General features: G+C 57.0%; 2 protein-coding genes across 9 annotated transcripts in view; both read right to left on the bottom strand.

Annotated features, from left to right (window-relative positions):
• SAP30BP (SAP30 binding protein) overlaps positions 1 to 23,620 on the bottom strand; it is a 161,946-nt gene that overhangs the window by 88,658 nt on the left and 49,668 nt on the right. The gene's annotated exons all lie outside the window — the stretch shown is intronic.
• The window catches only part of MYO15B (myosin XVB), a 37,189-nt gene that overhangs the window by 7,002 nt on the left and 6,567 nt on the right, over positions 1 to 23,620 (bottom strand). For 6 of the 8 annotated variants that reach the window (XR_007720309.1, XM_050764134.1, XM_050764135.1 and 3 more), the window contains exons 11-47: positions 23,472 to 23,530; positions 23,260 to 23,392; positions 21,632 to 21,727; positions 21,288 to 21,419; positions 16,316 to 16,441; positions 15,283 to 15,360; positions 14,932 to 15,047; positions 14,800 to 14,845; positions 14,565 to 14,689; positions 12,591 to 12,708; positions 12,171 to 12,328; positions 9,891 to 9,984; positions 9,191 to 9,250; positions 8,509 to 8,566; positions 8,151 to 8,281; positions 7,266 to 7,361; positions 6,947 to 7,182; positions 6,686 to 6,864; positions 6,381 to 6,453; positions 5,836 to 5,997; positions 5,513 to 5,613; positions 5,347 to 5,423; positions 5,154 to 5,235; positions 4,859 to 4,957; positions 4,602 to 4,699; positions 4,319 to 4,510; positions 4,057 to 4,135; positions 3,774 to 3,893; positions 3,427 to 3,694; positions 3,251 to 3,338; positions 2,918 to 3,137; positions 2,240 to 2,352; positions 1,977 to 2,036; positions 941 to 1,016; positions 683 to 801; positions 356 to 474; positions 135 to 276 (exon numbers count right to left, since the gene is read on the bottom strand). Coding sequence is in view for 7 of the 8 variants with exons in the window: in XM_050764134.1 (XP_050620091.1) it covers positions 135 to 276; positions 356 to 474; positions 683 to 801; positions 941 to 1,016; positions 1,977 to 2,036; positions 2,240 to 2,352; positions 2,918 to 3,137; positions 3,251 to 3,338; positions 3,427 to 3,694; positions 3,774 to 3,893; positions 4,057 to 4,135; positions 4,319 to 4,510; positions 4,602 to 4,699; positions 4,859 to 4,957; positions 5,154 to 5,235; positions 5,347 to 5,423; positions 5,513 to 5,613; positions 5,836 to 5,997; positions 6,381 to 6,453; positions 6,686 to 6,864; positions 6,947 to 7,182; positions 7,266 to 7,361; positions 8,151 to 8,281; positions 8,509 to 8,566; positions 9,191 to 9,250; positions 9,891 to 9,984; positions 12,171 to 12,328; positions 12,591 to 12,708; positions 14,565 to 14,689; positions 14,800 to 14,845; positions 14,932 to 15,047; positions 15,283 to 15,360; positions 16,316 to 16,441; positions 21,288 to 21,419; positions 21,632 to 21,727; positions 23,260 to 23,392; positions 23,472 to 23,530 (4,329 nt within the window). In the remaining variant the exon portion in view is untranslated. The remainder of the gene's footprint in view (positions 1 to 134; positions 277 to 355; positions 475 to 682; positions 802 to 940; positions 1,017 to 1,976; positions 2,037 to 2,239; positions 2,353 to 2,917; positions 3,138 to 3,250; positions 3,339 to 3,426; positions 3,695 to 3,773; positions 3,894 to 4,056; positions 4,136 to 4,318; positions 4,511 to 4,601; positions 4,700 to 4,858; positions 4,958 to 5,153; positions 5,236 to 5,346; positions 5,424 to 5,512; positions 5,614 to 5,835; positions 5,998 to 6,380; positions 6,454 to 6,685; positions 6,865 to 6,946; positions 7,183 to 7,265; positions 7,362 to 8,150; positions 8,282 to 8,508; positions 8,567 to 9,190; positions 9,251 to 9,890; positions 9,985 to 12,170; positions 12,329 to 12,590; positions 12,709 to 14,564; positions 14,690 to 14,799; positions 14,846 to 14,931; positions 15,048 to 15,282; positions 15,361 to 16,315; positions 16,442 to 21,287; positions 21,420 to 21,631; positions 21,728 to 23,259; positions 23,393 to 23,471; positions 23,531 to 23,620) is intronic. The other 2 variants (XM_050764136.1, XM_050764137.1) reach the window with 2 other exon arrangements.

Raw genomic sequence — 23,620 nt, forward strand, 5'->3', positions numbered from 1 at the left:
TCCACCTAGCACCCCAGACTTCCAGGGATTTAGCCCAAACTCCCAGCCCCTGCCCCCACAGGGAAGATGGACGGGGAGATGCAGCATCGGTGAGGGCTGCCCGCCCGGCCTCCCAACCCGCACCCCACACTTGCCTTCTTAAGCTCACTGAGGAACAGCTTAACCAGCGCCTCGATGGCCCTTGCCCGGGCTGTGTGCAACACCAGCTGCTCGCTCTTCAACGACAGCTGCAGGGTGGAGCTGCCCCGGCACTCCACACCCAGCACCTCTGCAAAGCTGCGCAGGGGCCGGGCATGAGCTGGGGTCACCTTGCCACCTGCCCCCACCTCTAGCCCAGGGTCGTGGGCCAGCACACCTGTATGAGCAGAGAATCTTCAGCTGGTGTGGGCGGAGGCTGGAGGCTTGGGTCACCTTGAGCAGTCGCAGCCCGCGGTGGGACACCGCTAGCAGCTGCACGTCGCTGCCACTCTCACCCTACAGGAAGGTGGTGGGTCTCAGGCAGGCTCCTGGGTCCTGCTACTGCCCAAGATGCCCTGGAGCTGCCCAGGGCCAGTGGCTGGGCTTTGTCCTTCCCCTGGCGCCTGCCCCCCAGCTCTCCTGCTTGTGGGGGGTCCGTGCCCATGCACCCCAGGATCCAGGTTGGGGGCCTGGCATCCCAACTCCCTACCCCAGCGCCACTGACCGAGACAGGAAAGAAGCGGGAGAAGTAATTGGCCCAGTTGTCCCGAGCAGCCACCACGATGCGCTTCTTGACGCCGTCTTCAGTGGTGCTGAGAGAATCCAGGTCCACCTCCAAGTCTCCTGTGGGCAGGAAGGACCCGGGCTGTCCTCTGCTCACACAGAGGGGGCTCTAGAGTTTGCTCCCATGCTGCTCCCTCCTTCAGGGCAGGCGCAGTCCCCAGCACTCAAGCTCCCAACTCCACAGTCCCTGGACCCATACCCAGCAGGTCTTTCATTTTCCGTCGCTCATCCTGGGAAATCCGGATACAGGACTCGGAGAAGGTGTCCCGCAAGATCTGGGGGCAGAGCTAGGTAGTCACCACTGGGTCCTGAGACAGAGCCCACCCCCAGAGCAGCCATCAACATGCATGAAGGAAAAGCTGGGGAGGTTGATGGAGGGCGCCCTGGCCCCCGTGGCCTGTATGCTAAGCAGAAGGCCTAGGTGGGGCAGGGAGGGACGGAGGGCTTGGGCCACCTCCATTCACAGGTCTCACATGTCCCCTCCCCTGCAACTGCCAGCCCTCCCTTTTCACCCACTGCCCAGAGACCCCATGGTAACTGCCCCTGGGTCAGCCCAGATATATGATTGTTTGGGGCAGGGGGCGGCTGCTACTGCAGAATCTGGGGGAACAGAGGCTCACTCCTGGGAGCGTTCAGAGGTGGCAAAGTCACAACTATTTATTAAGTACCTATTGCATGCTAGAGCCTGTGTTGTGCACTGTACACACTTTACTTTTCATCTTTATCTATAAAACTAGGTGAATAATGGTCCCTACTTCTTCTTCTTGTTGTTGAGACACAGTCTCGCTCTGTCACCCAGGCTGGAGTGCAGTGGCACAATCTGGGTTCACTACAACCTCTGTCTCCCGGGTTCAAGCAATTCTCCTGCCTCAGCCTCCCAAGTAGCTGGGATTACAGGTGTGCACCACCATGCCTAATTTTTGTATTTTTAGTAGAGACGGAGTTTCACCATGTTGGCCAGGCTGGTACCGAACTCCTGACCTCGTGATCCACCCGCCCTGGCCTCCCAAAGTGCTGGGATTACAGGCGTGAGCATCGCACCTGGCCATGGTCCCTACTTTTTAGGGATGTTGTGAAGATTCAATGAAGGCAGGGCTGGGCACACAAGAAGTGGCCCCTAGTGCTGGCTGCCAACATGCCCTACATGGTGTTAACCTGGCCCAGCCATTAGACAAAGAGCACCAGGGATGCTGCCTCTACAGATGTCTCAGGCTGGCAGGTGGGCCAGCTCTCACCTGCTCACAGAGCAGCCGCAGGTAGTAGGGATGGCTCAAGTTCTCCCGTGGGTAGAACACCTGGAGGAGGGCACAGAAGGGCAAAGATCGGTGGGTCTGGTGCCTCTGCCTAGCCAGCCTCTGCCCTCCCAGGCCTGGAAAATCAGCCTTGAGATGGTGGGCTGTGGGGAGGGGATGCTGGGGTTCCAGACTGGGACACACAAAGCCTGCCGCCTCCCTGCCAGCCCAAAGAGGCCAGGCCAAGGCCCCACCCTCATGCCCACCTCCTTGCGTAGGAACAACTTCCAGGGCTTGCCAGTGTAGGAGAAGCACACGCTGCCAGAGGGCGCGAGTAGCTGGGTGGAAACGCCCTGGTCCTCCATGGGCTGTGTCAAGCCTGGCAGGGAGGAAGGGGTGAGGAGCCTCAGCGAGGGGCTTCAGAGCCAGAGTGATGGGGGCACGGGAGGGAAGACCTTTGTCCCCAAGAACCCGCCAAGGGCCCAGCTCTCTCAACCTCCAGCTGCCTTACTCCTTCCACGGCACCATCTCCTGCCTCCATTTCTGGCCCTAAACTTTCTCTGGAGTCCCTGAGACTCGTGGGCCCTCTAAGACCATGTCAGCCAGGACCACTAACTTCCTCACAGAGCTGTCGGGTATGTGTCAGGGATAACACCCTGTGTGTGATACCACTGACTCCTCCACAGAGCCGTCAGGTATGTGTCAAGGACAACACCCTGTGTGTGACAGCCTCTCAATGACAGCCTCAAAGATGCCCAGGCCCTGCCCTGGGTAGGAACACGGAAGCTGGGACTCCTCAGCTACATATGGCTCCAAAGTCCAGAAGCCCAAACAGCTGGCCTCAGCCACACCAAAATGCCTTCAACCCTGGGCACCAAGAGTCTGTGCGAACCCTGCCTCTGCCCCAGTGAAGCCCACGGCGCAGGGGAAGTGTGGTTCCTTACAACGACGCTCGGCTGAAAGGGTCCCTGGGTCCTCGGGCAGAGGCAGTGGTGGCGCTGGTGGAGGTGGGGGTGTCTGGGCAGTGGGCAGCTTCTGGCCAAAGAGGTCCAGAAGGGGCCCCTGCTTTTCCTTGATGGAGCTAGAGGGCCCAAGCTGTAGTGGGGCCTTGGGTCGAGGAGCCACAGCTGGTGGGGGGCCCTTTCCTGGGCTGGAGGACAGCATCTGGGGGGATATAGAGAAAGCACACGGGCTGATTCACAGCACAAGGCCAAGTTCACCCAGTGAACTTGGGCTCCCCAGTGCACACTCTCAGGGGGACAGGTTGGGGTGCTCACCGGCGGGGACGAGTGGGCACCGTTGATACCCAGCTTGGCCAGAGCCTCGTCCTTGGGGTCGATTTTCTTCAGGAAAGTTTTGGGAGGCCTCGTGGGAGAAGCGAGAGGTCACTAAGTTCATAGGGTGATTCCCTGAGGAGCAGGACAGCCCTGGCCACCTCCCCCTGGGGGCCCACCTGGATGGCTGCACAGGCACAGGCACGGGGCCCGGGCGGCTCTGGTACATGCGGATGATGTTGCCAATTTCCCTGCTGGGTTGTGGCCGCTTGGGCTTGGGGTCTGAGCTGCGCACCACGATCCCCCTGCCTTGGGCTGGCCCTTGGCCACTGCCCTTGGCCGCTGTCTCCTTGACTGGCTCAGCCTCAGCCTCAGCCTCTTTTGCAGCTTTGGCCCCACCTTGCTTCAATGGCTTCTTCATGATGGGGGGAGGAGGAGGGGACGGCACTGACCAGGAAAACAGGAAAGACCGTCAAACGCTGTGCAGAGCCACAGGAGCCCCAGGCCCTGCCCAGCTCCCCACAACCTGCTCTTGTTTCCACTTCTTGCTCCTCCTGCTCCTCCTCCTCCTCCTCCTGCGCCTCCCCCTGGGGGATCTGGACCTTGGCGGGAGGCTTCACCGTCCTCACTGTGATCTGCGGCTGTCCTGCAAGTGTCCAGATGGCCTTCAAAGTTACCACACTAGCCCAGCTGGGCTCCTGGATGGGCCGCACCAACTCCGGGGAGCAGAGCACACCTCACCCTCCCTGGCCCAGGCTAGGGGCACTGGCCGTGTTTCTACAGGGGCCTGCCGCCCCAAGTGCCCTCACCCATCTTCTGGAAATAGTTCCGTTTCTGCTGGAAGCTCTCGGGCTGACAGGGCCTGTCTTCAGCCTCCTCGGAGGTCTCCTGGCAGGAGCAGAAGTGAGTGGCAGCTCAGCCAGCCTGGATGCCACACTCGCCACACCCCTCGGGTCCCTAGTCCTGGGCCAGTAGCCTCTTCCCTGCACTTGCCTACTCACCCTGCCCATGTCCCCTGCCCCTGCAGCCCCCACCCCACACCCCTTCCTGAGGACACGGTCACCTCCTCACCCTCAGGCAGCCACCCTCTGATTCCAGGTCATGCTGTGGCTTCTCCAGGGGTGTGGGGGGCTTCCTGGGCTTGGAGGTGATGGCTGAGGGTGAGGCCTGGGACGCCGCCTCGGAGGCCCGAGCCTGCCGCTGCCGCTGCTGCGTCTGCTGCTCCAGGGACAGGGTCATGGCCTGAGCTGTCATCTGCTGGGCCTGAAGCAGGAGGAGCAGCCGGTTCAGACCCTCATCCCCGAGCCATAGACCTCCCTCCACCAGGTAGCCCCAGGGCCCTGCCAGCACTCACCAGGATCAGTGCCTGCTGGTTGATGAAGTTCTGCTGCTGGATGGCCAGCTGCCCTGCGTCCAGGCTGGGAAGCGGCGGCTGCGGCGGCACCACCATGGCTGTGAGGGCGGCAGGCGGCCAGAGCGGTGGGCACCATGGCCAAAAGCTCTCCGCCCACTGTGCACTCGGGACTCCTAGCAGGACCCTCCCTCCTCCAGTCCCAGAGCTGGTGACTGCTCTCCTGAGAAGGGACTCTGGTGCCCCCAGCCCAGCCTTACCTGGCATGGCAGGGACTGTGCCCATTGCTGGCATCATGGGCATGGGTGCAGGGACCATGCCTGGCTGGTATCCAGGCATCTGAATCATTCCTGGGTACACTGAGGGAACACGCCCACCCCGTCAGTCCCTGCCTGGACCCACATGCCACCTCCCTCCAGCCCCAGACACAGAGAAGAGCATCAGGCACCAGGGAGCTGGCCGGGGCACCGATCGCCATTGCCAGAGAGGTCCCAGGCCATGCCTGCCATGCTGCCGGGCCCGGAGGCCCTGGGTGAGGAATCAGCCCTCACTCACCCATGGGGTACCCCTGCTGCGTGGGCCCAACGGCGCCCCCTCCCTTCATGCGGCTGCTCAGAGCCCAGCTTTGTTCCAGATCCTGAAGGGACAGTGGTCACAGGTCAGAGTGAGAGCCCTGAGAAAAATGGAAGGGGCAGCAGAGACCCTGGGGGGTTGGGGCAGGGTTATGCAGGGGCTGTGCTGGACTCACACTGAGGCTGGAGGACATCACTGGCTGGAAGATCTGGTCCAGGAAGCCGTCCAGGCTCCCTGATCTCTGGACCTCCCCTGTGGGGCAGGGAGAGGGTTGGTGCCACGGCCCGGGGCATGGGGCTTCCCATGCTCTGCCAACCTCCATGTGCCCACTCCAGCCTTACCTGTGTGGTCCCTGCTGGGCAGCGTTGGGGCTGGACCTGGAGGGGGTCCTGGGGGCAGTGAGGGGGCCTGGATGCCAGGGGCAAGGGGAATGGCCTCGGTTCTGCAGGAAACAGGATCTAGTTAAGGGGGTGGCCAAAGCTGAGGATCACCCAGGCTAGGGCAAGAGGTAGGAGCTGCTGTGGGGGTCGCCCCATGGTTGGGAGGAGGCTGGGTGGGAGGGCTGGGCCTGTGGCAGCTCCTATAAACCCCTGGGTGTGGCAGGGTGGCTGTGGGGTTCCCCAGCAGGAGCAGGCCAGGAGAGCAGTGCCTGGGTGGCACTTACGAGCCAAGAGGAGTGATGGGGTAGCTGTGGGGAGCAGCTGGGTCCCCCAGGTCCTCAGTCTGGCTGATTAGGTCCAGCACAAAGTCGCAGCCAGCCAAGTCCTGCCATGTGTCCCTGGAATGCAGTGACACGGACCAGCCCCGGGGAGGCACCTCCAGGCCTCTGGGTGGGAGGGGAGCAGTCAGTGAGGCAGGCGGCCATCCAGAAGGGGCAAGGACCACAAGGCGGAGGACTGGGGAAGGGAGGGTGGCCCTGGAACCACCTGGTCCGGGACCCAGGTTGTCTCGGCAGCGGGGACTACTCCTCACCTCACGGCCCTCCATTTCCACAAGGGCTCCAGTGTGGGCATTTATTTTCTGATCTACTGAGTTAGAATCTGGGCCATGGGAGCTCCCATGCCCCTCATTTCTAATCTGCTCCTGGCTCCCCATCGCCATCTGCAGTCTGGCCCCTGCCCACCCCAGGGCACCTCCCCTCCCTGCCCCCGAGACTGGGGGCACAATGATCACTTTGGCCACACTGTCCCCCATCCCCGGTCGCCATACCTGCTCTGCAGGATCCACCCAGCCAGCTGCTCCCCGGTGGTCCAGGACTCCACCTCGGCTGAGTAGCACTCCTCTATAGGGGCACGGGGGTCGGGGGCAAGAGTGAGGGACAGCAGGGTCCACCCTGACAGGAAGGGGCTGCTGTCCCCATGAGGGTTTCAAAAGCAGGACAGAGGGGAGAGAGAACAGGGTCACTGAGGACAGGGCAGCAGGAAGGCTGGGGCAGAAAGGGGTTCCGGGGAGGGCAAAGGGGTAGGGCTGGCCCCACTTCAGGCCTGGGAGGCGTCAACCGAGGCAGCCCTCACCGCTGAAGGTGAACACGTCCAGCGCCATGCGGCCCCGCCGCCATCCGGCCATCCACTCCAGCTGGGTTGGAGGGTGGGCCCTAGTGGCCCCTGGGGCCAACTGCGACTGCTCCAAGGCCCCCAGCAGCTTGTGCTGGCACAGCGCTGCCATGCCCCTGGGGGCCTGGTCAGACACGAACCTGCAGGGCAGGCACAGCTGCAGTGGAGGCAGGGGGATCCAGCGACCCCACCTGCCAGGTCCCCACCCTCCAGGCCCCTTACTTGAGCAGCGGCTTCTGCAGGACAGTCAGTGGGGGAAAGGCGCTGAGCAGAACAGCCATGAGGGCCCAGCCCCGCTGGCTCTGCTGTTCATCTGGGTTCTGCCATAGCTGGGCCACCAGCTGGCTGAAGAGCTCATTCCGCAGCCCTGGCCGGCACTGCCCCTGCCGCACCAGGTATGTGCCCATGGTCTGCCTCTGCCAGGACTCTAGGGATCCATCCCCCAGGAGCCGCAGCATCTGCCGACATAGCTGGGTAAGGACAAGACGTGCAGGGCTCCCAGGCGCCCATTCTGTCCCTTCTCCAATGTGTCACCACTCACCACTTTGTTGACGTCCAGGGCATGCTGAGGGTTCTCTCCGTCCAGCTGGGTTAGGGGCTTCACCAGTGGCTGCCCTGGCCTGGGCAGGGATGGCTCCTGCAAGGAAGGAGGGCTAGTCCACGCTCACCAGCTGTCAGACAGACCCAGGGGAGCCCCACCGGAGCAGGCACTTCGGGAGAGGCAGAGGGCTGGACAGAAATGCATCTTAATGCTGTTTTTTTTTTTTTTTTTTTTTTTCTTTTGAGGCAAGAGTCTTGCTCTGTCACCCAGGCTGGAGTGCAGTGGCACAATCTCAGCTCACTGCAGCCTCCACCTCCCAGGTTCAAGTGATTCTCCTGTCTCAGCCTCCTGAGTAACTGGGATTACAGGCACCTGCCATCATGCCCAGCTAATTTTTGTACTTTTAGTAGAGACTGGGTTTCACCATGTTGGCCAGGCTGGTCTCGAACTCCTGACCTCAGGTGATCCACCCGCCTCGGCCTCCCAAAGTGCTGGGATTACAAGCATGAGCCACCATGCCCGGACTGTATGTGCAGTTTTGAATCCTGCCTTTGTATTTACTGCTGAAGTCTGGACAGTTTCCCTTGTCAATAAACATCGTTAAGGTCATGACTTCAAAAGCAGGGCACTACTGCAGGTACAACAAAGGTGTGGCATCGTGGATCTAAATAACTTCTCCCATCCAATAACACTGATAACACTCTATGGTGAGACATTTACATTCAACGGTTATTTTCAGAGCAATTCAGCGCTATTCACAGCCCTAAAGGCTGGGGAGGGAGGAGGGAAATAGCTGAAAGCAGGGGAAAAAACGCAGCTTCTGCCAGGCAGGTGCTAACTCAGAATGGTGAGGCTAGTGGGAAGAGCTTAGGCCTGGGCACCTACCTGAAAGCCGATGGAGACGAAGCTGGAGAAAGGGAACCGGTCAATGTCTGGTGGGAGAGTCAGGCTGGGCCGGGCAGGAACCTCAGGGGGCAGGCACTCTGTGATGCTCCCAGCCAGGGCATCCTGATGGCCTGGGAACAAGCACCGGGAGGCAGCCCAGGAGCACCCAGGTGTGGTACCTGGCCCTGGGACCACCTCCACCCCTCCCCACGAGCCATCAACCCCTGTCCACTGGGACCCAAGCAGTGAGCTTAGCAGAGCCTGGAGCATCAGAGGGAGGAACCACAAGGGACAGACACATCCCACGGTAAAGGGACTGGAGAGGGGGTCCTAACAAGAGGACACCAACAAGATTTACCTTCCGCCGTCTTCAGCATGACGGCCAGCTCAGCCGGAATCTCCAAGCGCCCCAGCTCCTGGCAGACGGGGCCCATTTACCCAGGATCCACAGGAGGGGCCTAGGGACCAGTGTCCATCCCCACACCCTTACCCCCAAGATTATAAACATCCCCTCCAGAGACCAAGTATTTTTTTTTTTTTTTTTAATTTGAGACAGGGTCTCTGTCACCCAGGCTAGAGTGCAGTGGTGCGATCACGGCTCACTGCAGCCTTGACTTCCGAGGCTCAAGCTCAAGCGACCCTCCCGCCTCAGCCTCTTGAGTAGCTGAGACTACAGGCGTGTGCTACTGTGTCCAGCTGACTTTTACTGTTTTTGTAGAGATGTTACCCAGGCTGGTCTCAAATTCCTGGGCTCAAGCAATCCTCTCACCTCAGCCTCAAAGTGCTGGGATTATGGGTATGAGCCATCACGCCCAGGCAAAGACCAAGGATTCTAACCCTGGACACTCAAACAAACAGAGCCCCAAGGACCCTCTGAGGGAAACCAAGAGCCAAGGGCACCCAGGTCCTCTTCTCAGGAGGTGCAATGTCTGGCCCTGAGGGACAGGACCCATAGTAGCACCCTGGCAGCCCTCTAAGCCATCCCAGTCTCAGCAGGTTCATAGTCCCACGTAGAACCCCCCACCTTCCAGGCCACCTACCATGCTTGGCACTCTCTCCAAGGCCCTTTCGCTGCTGTGCCAGCCCTGCCAGTGCCCAAGCTGTTGGAGGAGATGTGGAAAGAGCTGATGCCTCCCATGTGAGTCACCTGGGGGCACCTCCCCAGCTCTGAAGTTCAGCTGTCCCCTCCTGCCCCTGGGAGGTTCTCAGCAAAGGAGTGAGAACAGATCAGGAGGGGTCAGCTACCCCTGGCCCTCCAGGGCCCTCACCAGCCTTAGCGCTGTGGGCGTCCGTGCCCATCTGCCAGGGCACCGGGAAGAGGGCAGGAAGAAGGGAAGAAATGGTCCCAGGGGACAAAGTCCAGGCAGGGAGGGGTCAGAGAGGGGGTAGCACGTGGGCATTGACCTTTGAGCTGCTTTATAGACCTTAGATGAGAGTTATCAGGCAAAAGCGGGGAGCGGAAGGGGCCCAGGGGAAGCCTGGAGGGGATGGGAACCCTAGGCAAGAGGGAAAAGCCAGGCCCTGGGGAGAGTGGGCAGGAATGGAAGAAGACAGCATCTTCCAAAGGCCCCAGCCTACCCCGGCCGGAGGGAAAAGGGATGAGTTCAAGGAGCACTGTGTCCAAAGCCACAGTCCTTGAGATGCTGGGCTGAGAGGGTCGATGCTGCTGAGATTTGGCCAGTTCGGCCAGCTCAGGCAGCCTGGCTTCTACCCTGAGCTGCCCCCACCAAGCCCCTGTACCTGCAGTCTCTGCCGCCTCCGGAGCAGGGGCTGGGCCACCAGCAGGATGGTGTTCAGCTGTCCCAGAGCTGCCCGCCGCCGGAGGCACCGCTTCCTGGAGGCCGGGAGAGGGCGGGGGCAAAATGAAGAGTCCAAACTTATGCTTCCTGCCTGGCATTGGAATCCCCTAAGCCTGGACATTCATGTAAAAACTGACTTTGGACTAGAGAAGCCCTGGATGCTTCACAGAAACAACAGGAAAAGAATAGGCTACTTCAAAAGAAGAGCAAGGGTCGGGTGCAGTGGCTCATGCCTGTAATCGCAGCACTTTGGGAGGCCAAGGCGAGTGGATCACTTGAGGTCAGGAGTTCAAGACCAGCCTGGCCAACATGGCAAAACCCTGTCTCTACTAAAAATACAAAAATTACAGCACACCTGTAATCCCAGCTCCTCAGGAGGCTGAGGCATGAGAATTGCTTGAACCTGGGAGGCAGAGATTCAAGTGAGCCTAGATTGCGCCATTGTGCTCCAGGCTGGGTGACAGAGCAAGACTCAGTCAGGAAGGAATGAAGGAAGGGAGGAAGGGAGGGAGAAAGAAAGAGAGAAAAGGAAGAAAGAAAGAAAAAGGAAAAGAAAGAAAGAAAGAAAGAAAGAAAGAAAGAAAGAAAGAAAGAAAGAAAGAAAGAAAAGAAAGAAAAAGAAAGAGAAAGAAAGAAGAAAGAGAGAAAGAAAGAAAGAGGAAGAAAGAGAAAGAAAAGAAAAGAGAAAAAGAAAGAGAAAGAGAAGAAAGAGAAAGAAAGAGAGAAGAAAGAAAAAAGGAAGGAAGGAAGGAAAGAGAGAGAGAGGAGGAGGGAGGAGAGAGGGAGGGAGGGAGGAGAACAAGTAAATTGAGAGGCTGTTTAGCCTGAGGGATTAAGATCTGACTCTGACTCTGGGCCTAGACTACCTGCATTCAGATCAGTTCCCCGTATGCACACTGACCAAAAAAAAAAAAAAAAAAATCATTTCCCTTAGCTTGGCACGGTAGCTCATGCCTGTAATCTCAGCACTGTAGGAGGCTGAGGAAGGAGAATTGCTTGAGACTAGGAGTTCAAGACCAGCCTGGGCAACATAGCAAGACCTCATCTCTACAAAAAAGATTTTTAAAATTAGCCAGGCATGATGGTGTGTCCTTGTAGTTCTAGCTACTTGGGAGGCTGAGGTAGGAGCTATGATTGGGTCATTGCTCTTTAGCCTGGGTGACAGAGCCAGACCCTGTCTTGTAAAAAAAAAAAGAAGCAGAACTTATTAAAAAGTAACATCGGCCGGGCGCGGTGGCTTACGCCTGTAATTCCAGCACTTTGGGAGGCCGAGGCAGGCGGATCACAAGGTCAGGAGATCGAGACCACGGTGAAACCCCATCTCTACTAAAAATACAAAAAATTAGCCGGGCGCAGTGGTGGGCGCCTGTAGTCCCAGCTACTTGGGAGGCTGAGGCAGGAGAATGGCAGGAACCCAGGAGGCGGAGCTTGCAGTGAGCCGAGATCGCGCCACTGCACTCCAGCCAGGGGGACAGAGTGAGACTCCGTCTCAAAAAAAAAAAAAAAAAAAAAAAGTAACATCATTGGCCGGATGCAGTGTCTCATACCTTCATACCTGTATCACAACTGTAATCCCTGAACCTTGGGAGGCTGGAGTGGGAGGATCACTTGAGACCAGGAGCTAGAGACCAGCCTGGCCAACATGGTGAAACCCCGTCTCTACAAAAACACAAAAAAGGCCAGGCGTGGTGGCTCACGCCTATAATCCCAGCACTTTGGGAGACTGAGGTAGGCAGATCACAAGGTCAGGAGTTCGAGACCAGCCTGGCCAACATAGTGAAACTGTCTCTACTAAAAAATCTCAGCTACTTGAGAGGCTTGAACCTGGGAGGCAGAGGTTGCAATGAGCTGAGATTGTGCCATTGCACTCCAGCCTGGGCAACAAGAGCAAAACTCCGTCTCAAAAAAAGAAAAAGAAAAGAAAAGAAAAGAAAAAAAGATTGTTCCCACAGTGTGGAAAACAGACTAGAAAAGAGAATGATAAAGGAGTCAGGACCATAGGTTCAGGTGGCCTCAGCAGGTAATGAGTTTCTCGTGACTGGGGTATTCAAGCAGAGGCTGCATGGGTATGGGGGGAATGCCGTCAAGGACAGTCACATGCCAATGGGGCAGGATGACTTGCCCTGAGGCACTATGTTTCCCCAACCTTGCCCCACCACCTGGAGGATGAGCCCACGGCCTCACCACACCCACTTCAGCCCTGGCTCCAATGCTTGCAGACCTGGCCTGGAACCCACGCATGCGAGCCTGCATCCGGGGCAGGATGCGCTGGCGGGAGATGCAGGTGTGGAAGCTATGGTGCAAGTTGACCAGGGCCTGGGAGTGCTGCTGGTCCCGGAGCTCCTCCAGCCGCTGCCAGCCCTGCTCCTGCAGCAGGACCTGTGGGCAGAGGTGCAGGCTGTAGGCAGGAGCCAGGAGCCAGGATCCAGCCCCGCCTGCTCTCCTTCTCTGGTCTCAGCCTCTTCCCTTCCAGCCAAACCATTTGTTCTTCTGGGGTGCTGGGGCCAGCCTGGCACCCAGTCCTTCTGTCTCCCACCACTTGGATGGATCCCCAAATCCTGGGTTTGTCCCTTTGGGCCCAGACTGCATCTCTCCTTTCCCATTCATGCTGCCCTCTGCACACAGGGATACACACACCCACCTTGGTGGCTCCGAGGTGACAGAGAGGTGATTCGGCCCCCAGCACCTGGCTCAGGATGGTACCACACTTCTCCCGGTCAGAGAGGCCTTCCTGCCCTTCCGACCCCAGGGCCTGGAACCTGCTCCAAGGATGAAGCTGAGGTCAGAATAGCCAGAACCTCCTTTTACACTTTTTTTTTTTTTTTTTTTTTTTTTTTTGAGACAGAGTTTCGCTCTTGTTGCCCAGGCTGGAGTGCAATGGTGCCATCTCGGCTCACCACAACCTCCACCTCCCAGGTTCAAGTGATTCTCCTGCCTCAGCTTCCTGAGTAGCTGGGATTACTGGCATGCGCCACCATGCCCGGCTAATTTTGTATTTTTGGTAGAGATGGGGTTTCTCCATATTGGTCAGGCTGGTCTTGATCTCCCAACCTCAGGTGATCCGCCTGCCTCGGCCTCCCAAAGTTCCGGGATCACAGGCGTGAGCCAGCACGCCCAGTCCTTTCACACTTGCTGTGCGACACCCTGAGCCCCTTGGTATTTATTCCATTTCTAGATCATTAAAAAAATTTGGAAGTTGCCTGCTCTATGCCAGGTGCTCAGCTGGACGCCGAGACACTGCAGTGAACTTGGGCAGGGAGGGCCTCTGTGCTGGAGCTCAGGGGGAAAACAGGTGAACACGGTGTGCCCAGGAGGCATGAGGGCTGGTTCTGGGCTACGGGAGCAACAGGAATGTGGTTCCCAAGGCCTTAGTCTCCTTGCCACCCAACACAGTGGGTCTCAAGGCAAGTTTGTGGGAGGGAGGGAGGGATGTGGGAGGGAGGGAGGGGTGTGGAAGGGAGGGAGGGGTGTGGAAGGGAGGGAGGGGCATGGCAGGAAGGGGTGGGTGGGGGAGTGTTGAAGGACACTTCACAGGTCCAGATCGTGGTACCAGTTTGGCTCAATGGACACTCAGTAGTTAGTCCATACCAAGAAAGCACTCTGCTTTCTGGGGACACATGGGTGACAGTCTGTGGTCACGGGATGCCACAGTGCATCAGGGAATGGTACAGATCAGCAGACCTGGTCTGTGCTGGGTGGAGAGTTGTACCTCGAAGCTCCTCTCACCCAGCTTCCGGGCTCAGGGCTTCTTGTTGGAGGTGACAATTGCCGTAGCTGGTAGGTTTCCAGATGGCAGAGACTGAACATGCTCCGCCCTGGAGCTTCTCAGGATCTGACTCAAGGCTGGGCACACCCATCCCTACTGCCTGCCTTCGGCTCAGTCCCCCAACCAGGCCATCCCCATTGCCAAGGCCATCACAGGCTAAGGAGGTCCGCAGAGCCCCGGGGTGAAGCTGCTGTTCCTAGCAACCGCCACCTCCCTTCTGGGCAGCCACCAGCCCAGCTCGGCTGGACATCAACGAGAAGTGACTCCACCTGCCCACTCTGTCCCTGTCCTTGGGGGAAACTCCAGCCCTTCAGAGGATTCCCAAGAGGTCATCCAGTCAATAGCCAAAGGCCAGATAGGCAAACAACAAAACAGACAATGTCACCAGCTTTTCTCGAGGTTTCTGAACTCCGGGAACAAAGCCGCCTCCGGGTTCCGGGCAGCTCCGTATGCCACCCCGCCCCTCCTGCCCTTCTGAAAGGCTCTTTTCTCACTCCATCCCCCCTCCCATCTCACTGCTTCAGCCTGCACTTCCTGGACAGCTGCCGTGGGTATTAGACTGTGAGCCCCGCCCAGGGCAGGTACTGCTCCCACCTCATCTCTGGTGCCCGGGGAATCAGCACAGGAAAGGTTTGCAGAGAGGAGGAGAAATGATGAATGGTCGAAGAGAGTGAGATGGAGAGAGAGAGAGAGAGAAAGAGGATGAGAGGACGAGGAGACAGAGGGAGGGTTGGGGGCTAGGCCCAGTCCTGGGCAGAGTGAGTCCATCTCCAATCGGAAGGACCCCCAGGGCTGCCGGTCACTCCCGGGGCCTCCTTGTCAGTCCTGCCCTGAGGTGCTGGGCCCCACCTGGCCAGGAAGGCCCCAAAGGGCACACGCACGGGGAAGTTGGCACTGCGGGTGCCCACGGCCTCCAGTATGGCTGCCTGGTGCAGTTGCTCTGTCACATGTCCCACGTCAAAGAGGCCTGGAAGCTGTGGCCACAAGACAGAGCCAAAGACAGCTGGAGTCAAGGGGCCTGGAGCTGTGCGGAGGGAGGTGCAGCGCGGGGGAGGGTCCCGAGGCCAGTTGCTGGGGAGCTCACCTTTCCAGGGTTAGGGTTGAGGCATTGGATGAAATAGACATGGCTCCTGATGAGGGAAAGGGGGGTCACTTGGGCACAGACCAGTGCCCCATATAACTCCCTGGGGTCTGGTGTGGCTGCCGCTGTTCTCACCTGCCCAGCCGGGCTATGAGGTCCCCCAGGGCCTGCTGGAAGCGAGAGGCCAGCGTGGGTCTGCCTCGCCCTCCCCTGGACTGGGGCTCTGCCTCCTGGAACAGACTGCCCACCAGCTGTGGGGGTGAAGAGCTGAGCCAGCTGGCTGCTGGGGCCTGCCCATCCACCCTGCAGCCCAGGAGAGCCAGAATGGGCCAGCCCTTAGCATCCAGACCCTGGCAAGCTCAGCCCATGGCCCAAGGTGCCACAGACTTGAGGGCCAACCCTTGGGCAAGAGCACTCAGGGGGAAAAAGACAGAATTAGGGGAAAAAGTATGGAGCAGGTGGGGGCCTGGAAGGGCAGATGGGCACCTGGAGCTGGCTCTGGCCAAGCATCTCCACCACGGCAGGGTCCAGCTGATCCCGGTTTCTGTTTAAAAACTTGTGAACCTACAAGAGACCATGCAGGTGGGGAGGGAAGCGGAGAAAGGGAGGGGAGCAGGAACCAAGGAGGGGAGGCTGGGTATGGAGGAGAAGAATCTACCCTCTCCCCAAGTGACCTGAAAGGCTGCCTTGGTGATTTTCCAGTCCTTTAGCTAGCCATGGAATGTCACTGGACTTTCCATTCCACTCCATGGAAAGGTCCAGTCCCCAGCAATACCCCACTCTCCCCACTGGGGCTTTAACCTGTGCTAGTCAATAGCTTGACTAGACAAGAATGTTGCCTGCCTCTCCACGTTAAAGCTTTTTTGATTTACATTTTTCTAGCTTTCTTGAACTCCTTGTATTTCTTTTTTGGGGGGCAACTCCTGGGTAGTTTGTAGTTTTTCTTCTCCAAGTCAAGTGTGCCATCTCCTTCAGGGAGAACTGATTCTCCCTCCTGTCCTTCCCTTTATTCCAGCCCCCACTCCCCCATCCCCAGTGCCTCTCCTCCTGGGGTAGGCATGCGTGCAGCTTCTTGGTAGGCATAGAACTCAGAAGGGGGAGAGGAAGTTCATTCAGTGAGCACCTACCCTGTGCCAGGCACCTGCCAGGCCATCTCCACATTAGTACATCTAAACCTCACAGCAATGCCAGAGCTTAGGTCTCCAAGCCCATTTCACAGGTGAGGAAATGGAGGCTCAGAAGGTGAAGTAAACTGCCAAGGTCATCAGGTCCCAGGCTTGTGCTCTGCCCACTTGTCTGGAGGGCCCCAAGGCTTCCACTCCCTGACCCCATTATTGTCACCTAGAACTCAGTAAACCATGCTCAGAACTGGGCAGGGCCCATGGCTCAGGCAGGGGCAGGTGTCCAGGCCTTGCAAGGGGCCTCCCCACACCCACTCCTCTCCGCTGTTGGGTGACTCAGCTTGGGAGGGGACACTGCCCTCGCTGATTCACCCTGGTCTGTCCCTGAGGCCAGGTACCTGGTAGGTGACAGTCCCTGCATAATGTTGCACGGTGAACACGGGCAGGGGCAGCCGGGGCTTGGCATAGCTGGGGTGGTCACCATGGTGATAGTGGCTCTTCTGGAGGAAGGTGTGGTCCGTGGCCTAGGAGAGGAGCCACGCGCTCCCTTCACGCCTCTGCACAAGCTGTCCTTGCCTGGATGGTGCCCTCTCCCGGTGAGCACGAGTACTGCCTACACTGACTATAAGGGTAGGTTTGGCTACCCTTATAGTAGCTTTGGAGGCTGAAGTGGTCGGATCGTTTGAAGTTAGGGGTGTGAGATCAGCCTGGGCAACATAGTGAGATCCCGTCTCTACAAAAAATTTTAAAATTGGGCCGGGCGCGGTGGCTCACGCATGTAATCCCAGCACTTTGGGAGGCCGAGGCAGGCAGATCACAAGGTCAGGAGTTTGAGACCAGCCTGGTCAACATAGTGAAACTCCATCTCTACTAAAAATTAAAAAAAATTAGCCGGGCATGATGGCAGGTGCCTGTAATCCCAGCCACTCAGGTGGCTAAGGTAGGAGAAGCACTTGAACCCGGGAGGTGGAGGTTGCAGTGAGCCAAGATGGTGCCATTGCACTCCAGCCCAGGGGACAGTGTGAGACTCCATCTCAAAAAAAAAAAAAAAAAAAAAAAAAAAAAAAATAAGAATTAGCTGGGTGGGGCCAGGCGCGGTGTCTCATGCCTGTAATCCCAGCACTTTGGGAGGTTGAGGCAGGTGGATCACCTGATGTCAGGAGTTCAAGACCAGCCTGGCCAACGTAGTGAAACCCTGTCTCTACTAAAAATACAAAAAAAATTAGCTGGGCATGGTAGCTTATGCCTGTAATCCCAGCTACTCAGGAGTCTGAGGCAGGAGAATCGTTTGAACCTGGGAGGTGGAGGTTGCAGTGAACCGAGACCGCACCATTGCACTCCAGCCTGGGCAACAAGAACCAAACTCCATCTCAAAAAAAGAAAAAAAAAGAAAAAAGTAAAATTAGCTGGGAGGAAGGAATGATTGAGACCAGGAGCTTGAGGCTGCAGTGAGCTATGGTGGTGTCACTGCACTCCAGCCTGGGTGAGAGTAAGACCCCATTTCTAAAATAAATAAATAAATAAGTACAAAAAAAAAAGAAAAGAAAAGAGGCCGGGCGCGTTGGCTCAAGCCTGTAATCCCAGCACTTTGGGAGGCCAAGGCGGGTGGATCACGAGGTCAGGAGATCAAGACCATCCTGGCTAATACGGTGAAACCCCGTCTCTACTAAAAAAATACAAAAAGTTAGTCGAGCATGGTGGTGGGCGCCTGTGGTCCCAGCTACTCGGGAGGCTGAGGCAGGAGAATGGCACGAACCCGGGAGGCGGACGGAGCCTACAGTGAGCCGAGATCACGCCGCTGCACTCCAGCCTGGGCGACAGAGCTAGGCTCCGCATCAAAAAAAAGAAAGAAAGAAAGAAATGGGGATGGGGGGCTTTAGTACGGTTTTAGCAATCATTCCTGGGAGAATAGTCCCAGAATCACACGTGTTTGTATTTATTTATTTAATTATTATTATTTTTTAAAGACGGAGTCTTGCTCTGTCGCCCAGGCTAGAGTGCAGTGGCTGATCTTGGCTCACTGCAAGCTCCGCCTCCCGGGTTCACGCCATTCTCCTGCCTCAGCCTCCCAAGTAGCTGGGACTACAGGCGCCCGCCACTGCGCCTGACGAATTTTTTGTATTTTTAGTAGAGACGGGGTTTCACTGTGGTCTCTTTATCTCCTGACCTTGTGATCCGTCCGCCTCGGCCTCCCACAGTGTTGGGATTACAGGCGTGAGCCACCGCGCCCGGCCTACATGTGCTTTTAAGCAACTCTTGGAAAGATCACTTTCAGGCAGGGTGCGGTGGCTCACGCCTGTAATCCCAGCACTTTGGGAGGCTGAGGCGGGCGGATCACGAGATCAGGAAATCGAGACCATCCTGGCTAACATGGTGAAACTCCGTCTCTACTAAAAATACAAAAAAAAAAAAAAAAAAAAATTAGCCGAGCATGGTGGCGGGCGCCTGTAGTCCCAGCTACTCGGGAGGCTGAGGCAAGAGAATGGCGTGAACCCGGTAGGCGGAGCTTGCAGTGAGCCGAAATCGCACCACTGCACTCCAACCTGGGCAACAGCGAGACTCCGTCTCAAAAAAAAAAAAAAAATCACCTTCAAAAAGTAACTCAGTTGGGAATGATAGTAAGTCAGTTAAAACACACATAAACAAACACACACACACAAACACACACAGTAACTCAAGGACAGGTGCAGGTGCAGTAGCTCAGGCCTGTAATCCCAGCACTTTGAGAGGCAAAGGTGGGAGGATTGCTTGAGCCCAGAAGGTTGGAAACAGCCTGGGCAACATAGCGAGACTCCACCTCTATTTTTTTTTTTTTTTTTTTTTTTGAGACGGAGTCTCGCCGTGTCTCCCAGGCTGGAGTGCAGTGGCATGATCTCGGCTCACTGCAAGCTCCGCCTCCCGGGTTCACGCCATTCTCCTGCCTCAGCCTCCCAAGTAGCTGAGACTACAGGCGCCCGCCACCACGCCCGGCTAGTTTTTTGTATTTTTAGTAGAGACGGGGTTTCACCATGTTAGCTAGGATAGTCTCGATCTCCTGACCTCATGATCCACCCGCCTCGGCCTCCCAAAGTGCTGGGATTACAGGCTTGAGCCACCGCGCCCGGCCTATTTTTTAAAATATAAAAATAAAACTAAAAAGTGACTTGGTTGGACGTTATTTTACTGAGCTAGTGAACATAAAATAGCAAGTGCATGGGGGAACTTGCCTAATGTTATGTAAATGAGAACTTGGGTTTAGGGTAACAATTCCAGGCTCAGCACCCACCTCGGACTCAGAAAATGGTACATGTCACATAAACTAGACCTAAGCGATATTGCTGAGCCTTGGAAAACCATGCTGGGGAATTCCAAAAGTGATGTTGGGACCTCAAAGACACTCATGACAAGTTTTAACAAAATGTTATGAAATGTGAACTGGGAGAAACAATCATTTATAAATTAACATGCTCTTAATTATTTAGTACAAGATTTTACATATGTATAAGTATTAAGAAATAAACATTATATATTAATGTGACCTGTTATTATATCATATTATACATGAAGACATGTATTACATTAATATGACAGTGATCAATGAACTATTACAATAACATATTTCACAATTTTACTATTATTTTTCACCTTTCATTTTCTTTTTTTTTTGAGACCCGGAGTCTCGCTCTGTCGCCCAGGCTCATGCCATTCTCCTGCCTCAGCCTCCCCAGTAGCTGGGACTACAGGCGCCCACCACCATGCCCGGCTAATTTTTGTTTTTGTTTTTTTGTTTTTTTGGTTTTTTTTGAGACAGAGTCTCACTCTGTTGCCCAGGCTGGAGTGCAGTGGCGCGACCTCGGCTCATTGCAACTTCCACCTCCCGGGTTCACGCCATTCTCCTGTCTCCGCCTCCCAAGAAGCTGGGACCACAGGCGCCCGCCACCACGCCTGGCTAATTTTTTGTATTTTTTAGTAGAGATGGAGTTTCACCATGTTAGCCAGGACGGTCTCGATCTCCTGACCTCGTGATCTGCCCGCCTCAGCCTCCCAAAGTGCTGGGATTACAGGTGTGACTGCAACCTCTGCCTCTCGGGTTCATGTGATTCTCCTGCCTCAGCCTCCCGCACCTGGCTCACCTTTCATTTTCAACCACTAATTGGGAAAATGTAGGAGGGTCGCCCCGGGTTCAGGATCTGTGGAAGTTATATTGAGCTTCCACAGAAACTCCCGCACCACATTCCAGCCTCAGCTCCTAGAGGCTCATGACCACCCCAGCAATCCCTGTCCCACAAACTCACCCACGGAACTGCGCAGGGATGATTTTGTATTTGGCTTTGCGTGCTTTTTTTTTTTTTTTTTTTTATAATTAATTATTTTTTTTGAAACAAGGTCTCACTCTGTCACCCAGGCTGGAGTGCAGTGGCATGATCATGGCTCACTGCATCCTTGACTTCCTGGGCTCAAGCCATCCATCCACCTCAGCCTCCCAAGTAGCTCTAACTATAGGCTCGCACCACCACACCAGGCTGATTTTTGTATTTTCTGTAGAGACGGGGTTTTGTCATGTTGGTCTCGAGCTCGTGGGCTCAGGGGATTCACCCACCTTGGCCTCCCAAAGTTCTGGGATTACACGCGTGAGCCACCGAGCTTGGCCAAGGCCTGTTTTTTTAAATTAACATTTATCTCCTGCTGCACTGCAGGTTGTAAGAGGGGAGAGACTGGGTCTAATTTTGTTCACCTTTTATCCTTAGCACAGTTCCTGGCACAGTTATTCATTCATTCATTATTTCCTTAACACGTGCTGCAGATAGAGCTCAAACCCTTCAGACAGGCACCCACCCTTGTGGAGCCCAGTCTAGTGTGGGAAGGAGTCAGTGAATGAATGGACGCTGTGACTGCATGTGGATGCGTGCTGAAACGTGAAACAGGGACGAGCCTGCTATTCAAGTCTCAGCAGGCAGGAGGCAGTCAGGAAGCTTCTGTGGAATGAGGGGCATGATGCTCTGGGGCTTGTCCCAGACTGGTCAGAAGCCTCAGTAGCCACCTGGCCACAATTGTGAGGGACCTGCAGAAGCCCTTCATGAGCCCCGTGCAGTCCCCACCACCTTGCCCATCGGGCACTATTGTCCCCCTTCTGTGGCAAGTACATGAGGAACCTCAGAGGACAGATGTCATGGTCAAGATCACCCAAGATGTGAATCCAGCTCTGCGGGAGCCCAGGGTTCTTCCCCTTCACTGCTGTTGTCCCAGGCTGTGCTGAGGAACTGTGGGCAGGGTCTCTGGATCCCATAACCATGTCCCCTCTGGGAGGCTCTGCCAGCTATAGCCTGGACACCCAGGGCCACCACCCCTTCTTCCTGACACTGGATGGGGGGTCACCACCCTGGGCCTCACCTGGGACAGCCATGTCTGGGCATCCAGGATACTCAGGAGGCTGTGGGGCTGGTCTACCAGGAGGTCCAGGCAGGATTCCCTCGGAGGCTGACGGACAGGCACCCAGGACAGCAACTCCCGCCGACACTCCTCCTGGGAATAGCCGGCATTTGGCCATTTCACAGGAGCAGGGATAACCCTCCTATCTTATGGAATAGTATATTGAGGCTCAGAAGACTGAGATGCCTCATGGAAAGGGGTCTTCCAGGCACAGCTCTCAGTTCCCAAATTTCCTTCACCAAGGATGGCTTCTGCCTGGGCAATGCCTAAGCGGCACCTGCCACGTTCACGCCCAATCCCCTTACCTCTTCCTGCGCCAGCAGCATCTGGCTGGAGAAGAGCTGCAGGCGCTCGCTGGCGAGGTTGTTGCACAGTTGCTCCAGGCCATTCACCCGCAGGGCCTAGGGGCGTGCGGCAGTGAGGTGGGCACATGGGGCTGGCAGGGGCCAGCACACAGGCCTGTGCCCTTCCCACCACCCCAGAGGCTTCCTTCATTCTGGCCAGGGCGTAGGGATGAGTAATGCCCAGGGCTGGTGCTGTGTAGCCAACAGGGTCAAGTCCAAAGGCTCCAGCACAGCACATGGGCTACCTCAGCCCCGCCCAGCCCAGCCACAGGTCCTTCTAGTTGCCCACACCCCTGCCCTCTGCTGCAGCACTCCTGCGAGCCTTCGGGCCTCCTGTCACAGCCATCCTGTGGCTTGGAAGGCGCCTTTCCCTACTAACTAGCAGGCTGGCTATCAGAGTCCCGCATCCTCATGAGCAGGACTCCAGGCTGCTGCCTCCAGGAAGCCTTCCAGGCTTCCTCCTATAGGGATTACAGGCGCCTTCCTCTGTGCTCCCTCAGCACTCTCCTAGGAAGCTTCATGCAGCTTTGTGCACCCTTGAAACACACACACAGGAGCTCAGCTGCATACACAGGCCACCGTCACCGCCAGCCTCAGGGAGGGCACGGTCACGAGGACACACTGGAGTGTGGGACAGAACAGGGGGCCATGAATAGTGCCCGTCCAGAGACTGAGGGCAGGGGCCACCTCCTCTCCCTCCAGCCCCCTCCTGGCTGTCCTGAGGCAGCAGGATCCTCTGTAAAGGGATGTAGAGTCTCTGCCAACTCAGACTGATGGGGGACTCTCCCTCTTCCCTTCCCTCCTAGTGTGCGGGAAGTGGGGTTGTGGGCGGGCCCACCCTGGGGCCTCTGTCTTCCACTGCCTTTGAGGCTCCTGTGTCTCTGCAAGGCCAGGGAGGACAGGCCATGCTGAAGGCAGGACCGGCCAGAGTGGGACAGAACGGCTGCCCCAGAGCACACAGCTCTCTCATGGACCATCTCCATTAAGCCTCTGAAACTCACAAGGTAGGTCCTGCTGGGATTTCTAGTTTATAGATGGGCATGCTGGACCTCAGAAAGGTTCATTCACTTGCCCAAGGCCACAGAGCTAGTGAGTGGCAGGACCACTTCGAACCTCTGCTCTGTCTGCTGCACTAAGCAACTCTTCCCAGTGGGAGGACAGCACGGGCCAGGCTGGGGCTTGTGGTGGGCTCCAGCCATCCCAGAGAAGCCAAGAGCGCTCCCAGCCCAGGCTGCCCAGCCCAACACCAGAGAAGGGAGCAGAGGCCATGCTTGGATGAACGTGGGTGTGGGGCGGGGGGCATTGTCCTCTGGAGGTGAGTGGAAGCAAGAACTCCAAGGTGCGCAGCCAGTCCGAGTCCTCAAGAGATTCTAAATCTCCAGAGGGAGCCCTGCTCCTTTTCCTCTCCATCCCTGCACCCCACCCCAGCAGGCTCAGCCCAGCAGATGCAGAAGGAGCCCTGAAGGCGCCCTGCCAGACAGGCAAGCACCTCGGGAGCACCCCCAGGGAAGCTGGAGCTGTGGGGGTCCCAGAAATCCATCAGAATTATATGGGTGCCCCCTTTTCTGGGCCCCACCCCAAGGGGTGACCTCAAAGCCGTAGGCATCCACGACAGTGATGGTGCCAGTGCTGCCTTCCTCCCCTGGTGGTGCCAGCCGTGCATTGGTCCGCCTCAGAAGCTGGTGGAAGAGGCGCGAATACAGGGCCTTGGCCAGGGCGTCCCTGTAGGCATGGCGGGAGGTGAGTCACATAGAGCCGTGCCCCGGGCCCTGCTCTGACTCTCACCCGTCTCTAGGGTCACCTGGCATCAATGGCGCCTTCCATGGGCAGGGATCGCGAGACCTGGCCATAGGGCGTCTCCTGGAGGGCAGAGGAGGCACAGCTGGTGTGTCAGGCCCACAGCCCTCAAGGTGCTTACTCAGTCTGCGGGTCGGCCAGGCCAGGCCCCTC

This window comes from Macaca thibetana, chromosome 16 (genome assembly GCF_024542745.1).
Source record: "Macaca thibetana thibetana isolate TM-01 chromosome 16, ASM2454274v1, whole genome shotgun sequence".
NCBI classification, from domain to species: domain Eukaryota; kingdom Metazoa; phylum Chordata; class Mammalia; order Primates; family Cercopithecidae; genus Macaca; species Macaca thibetana.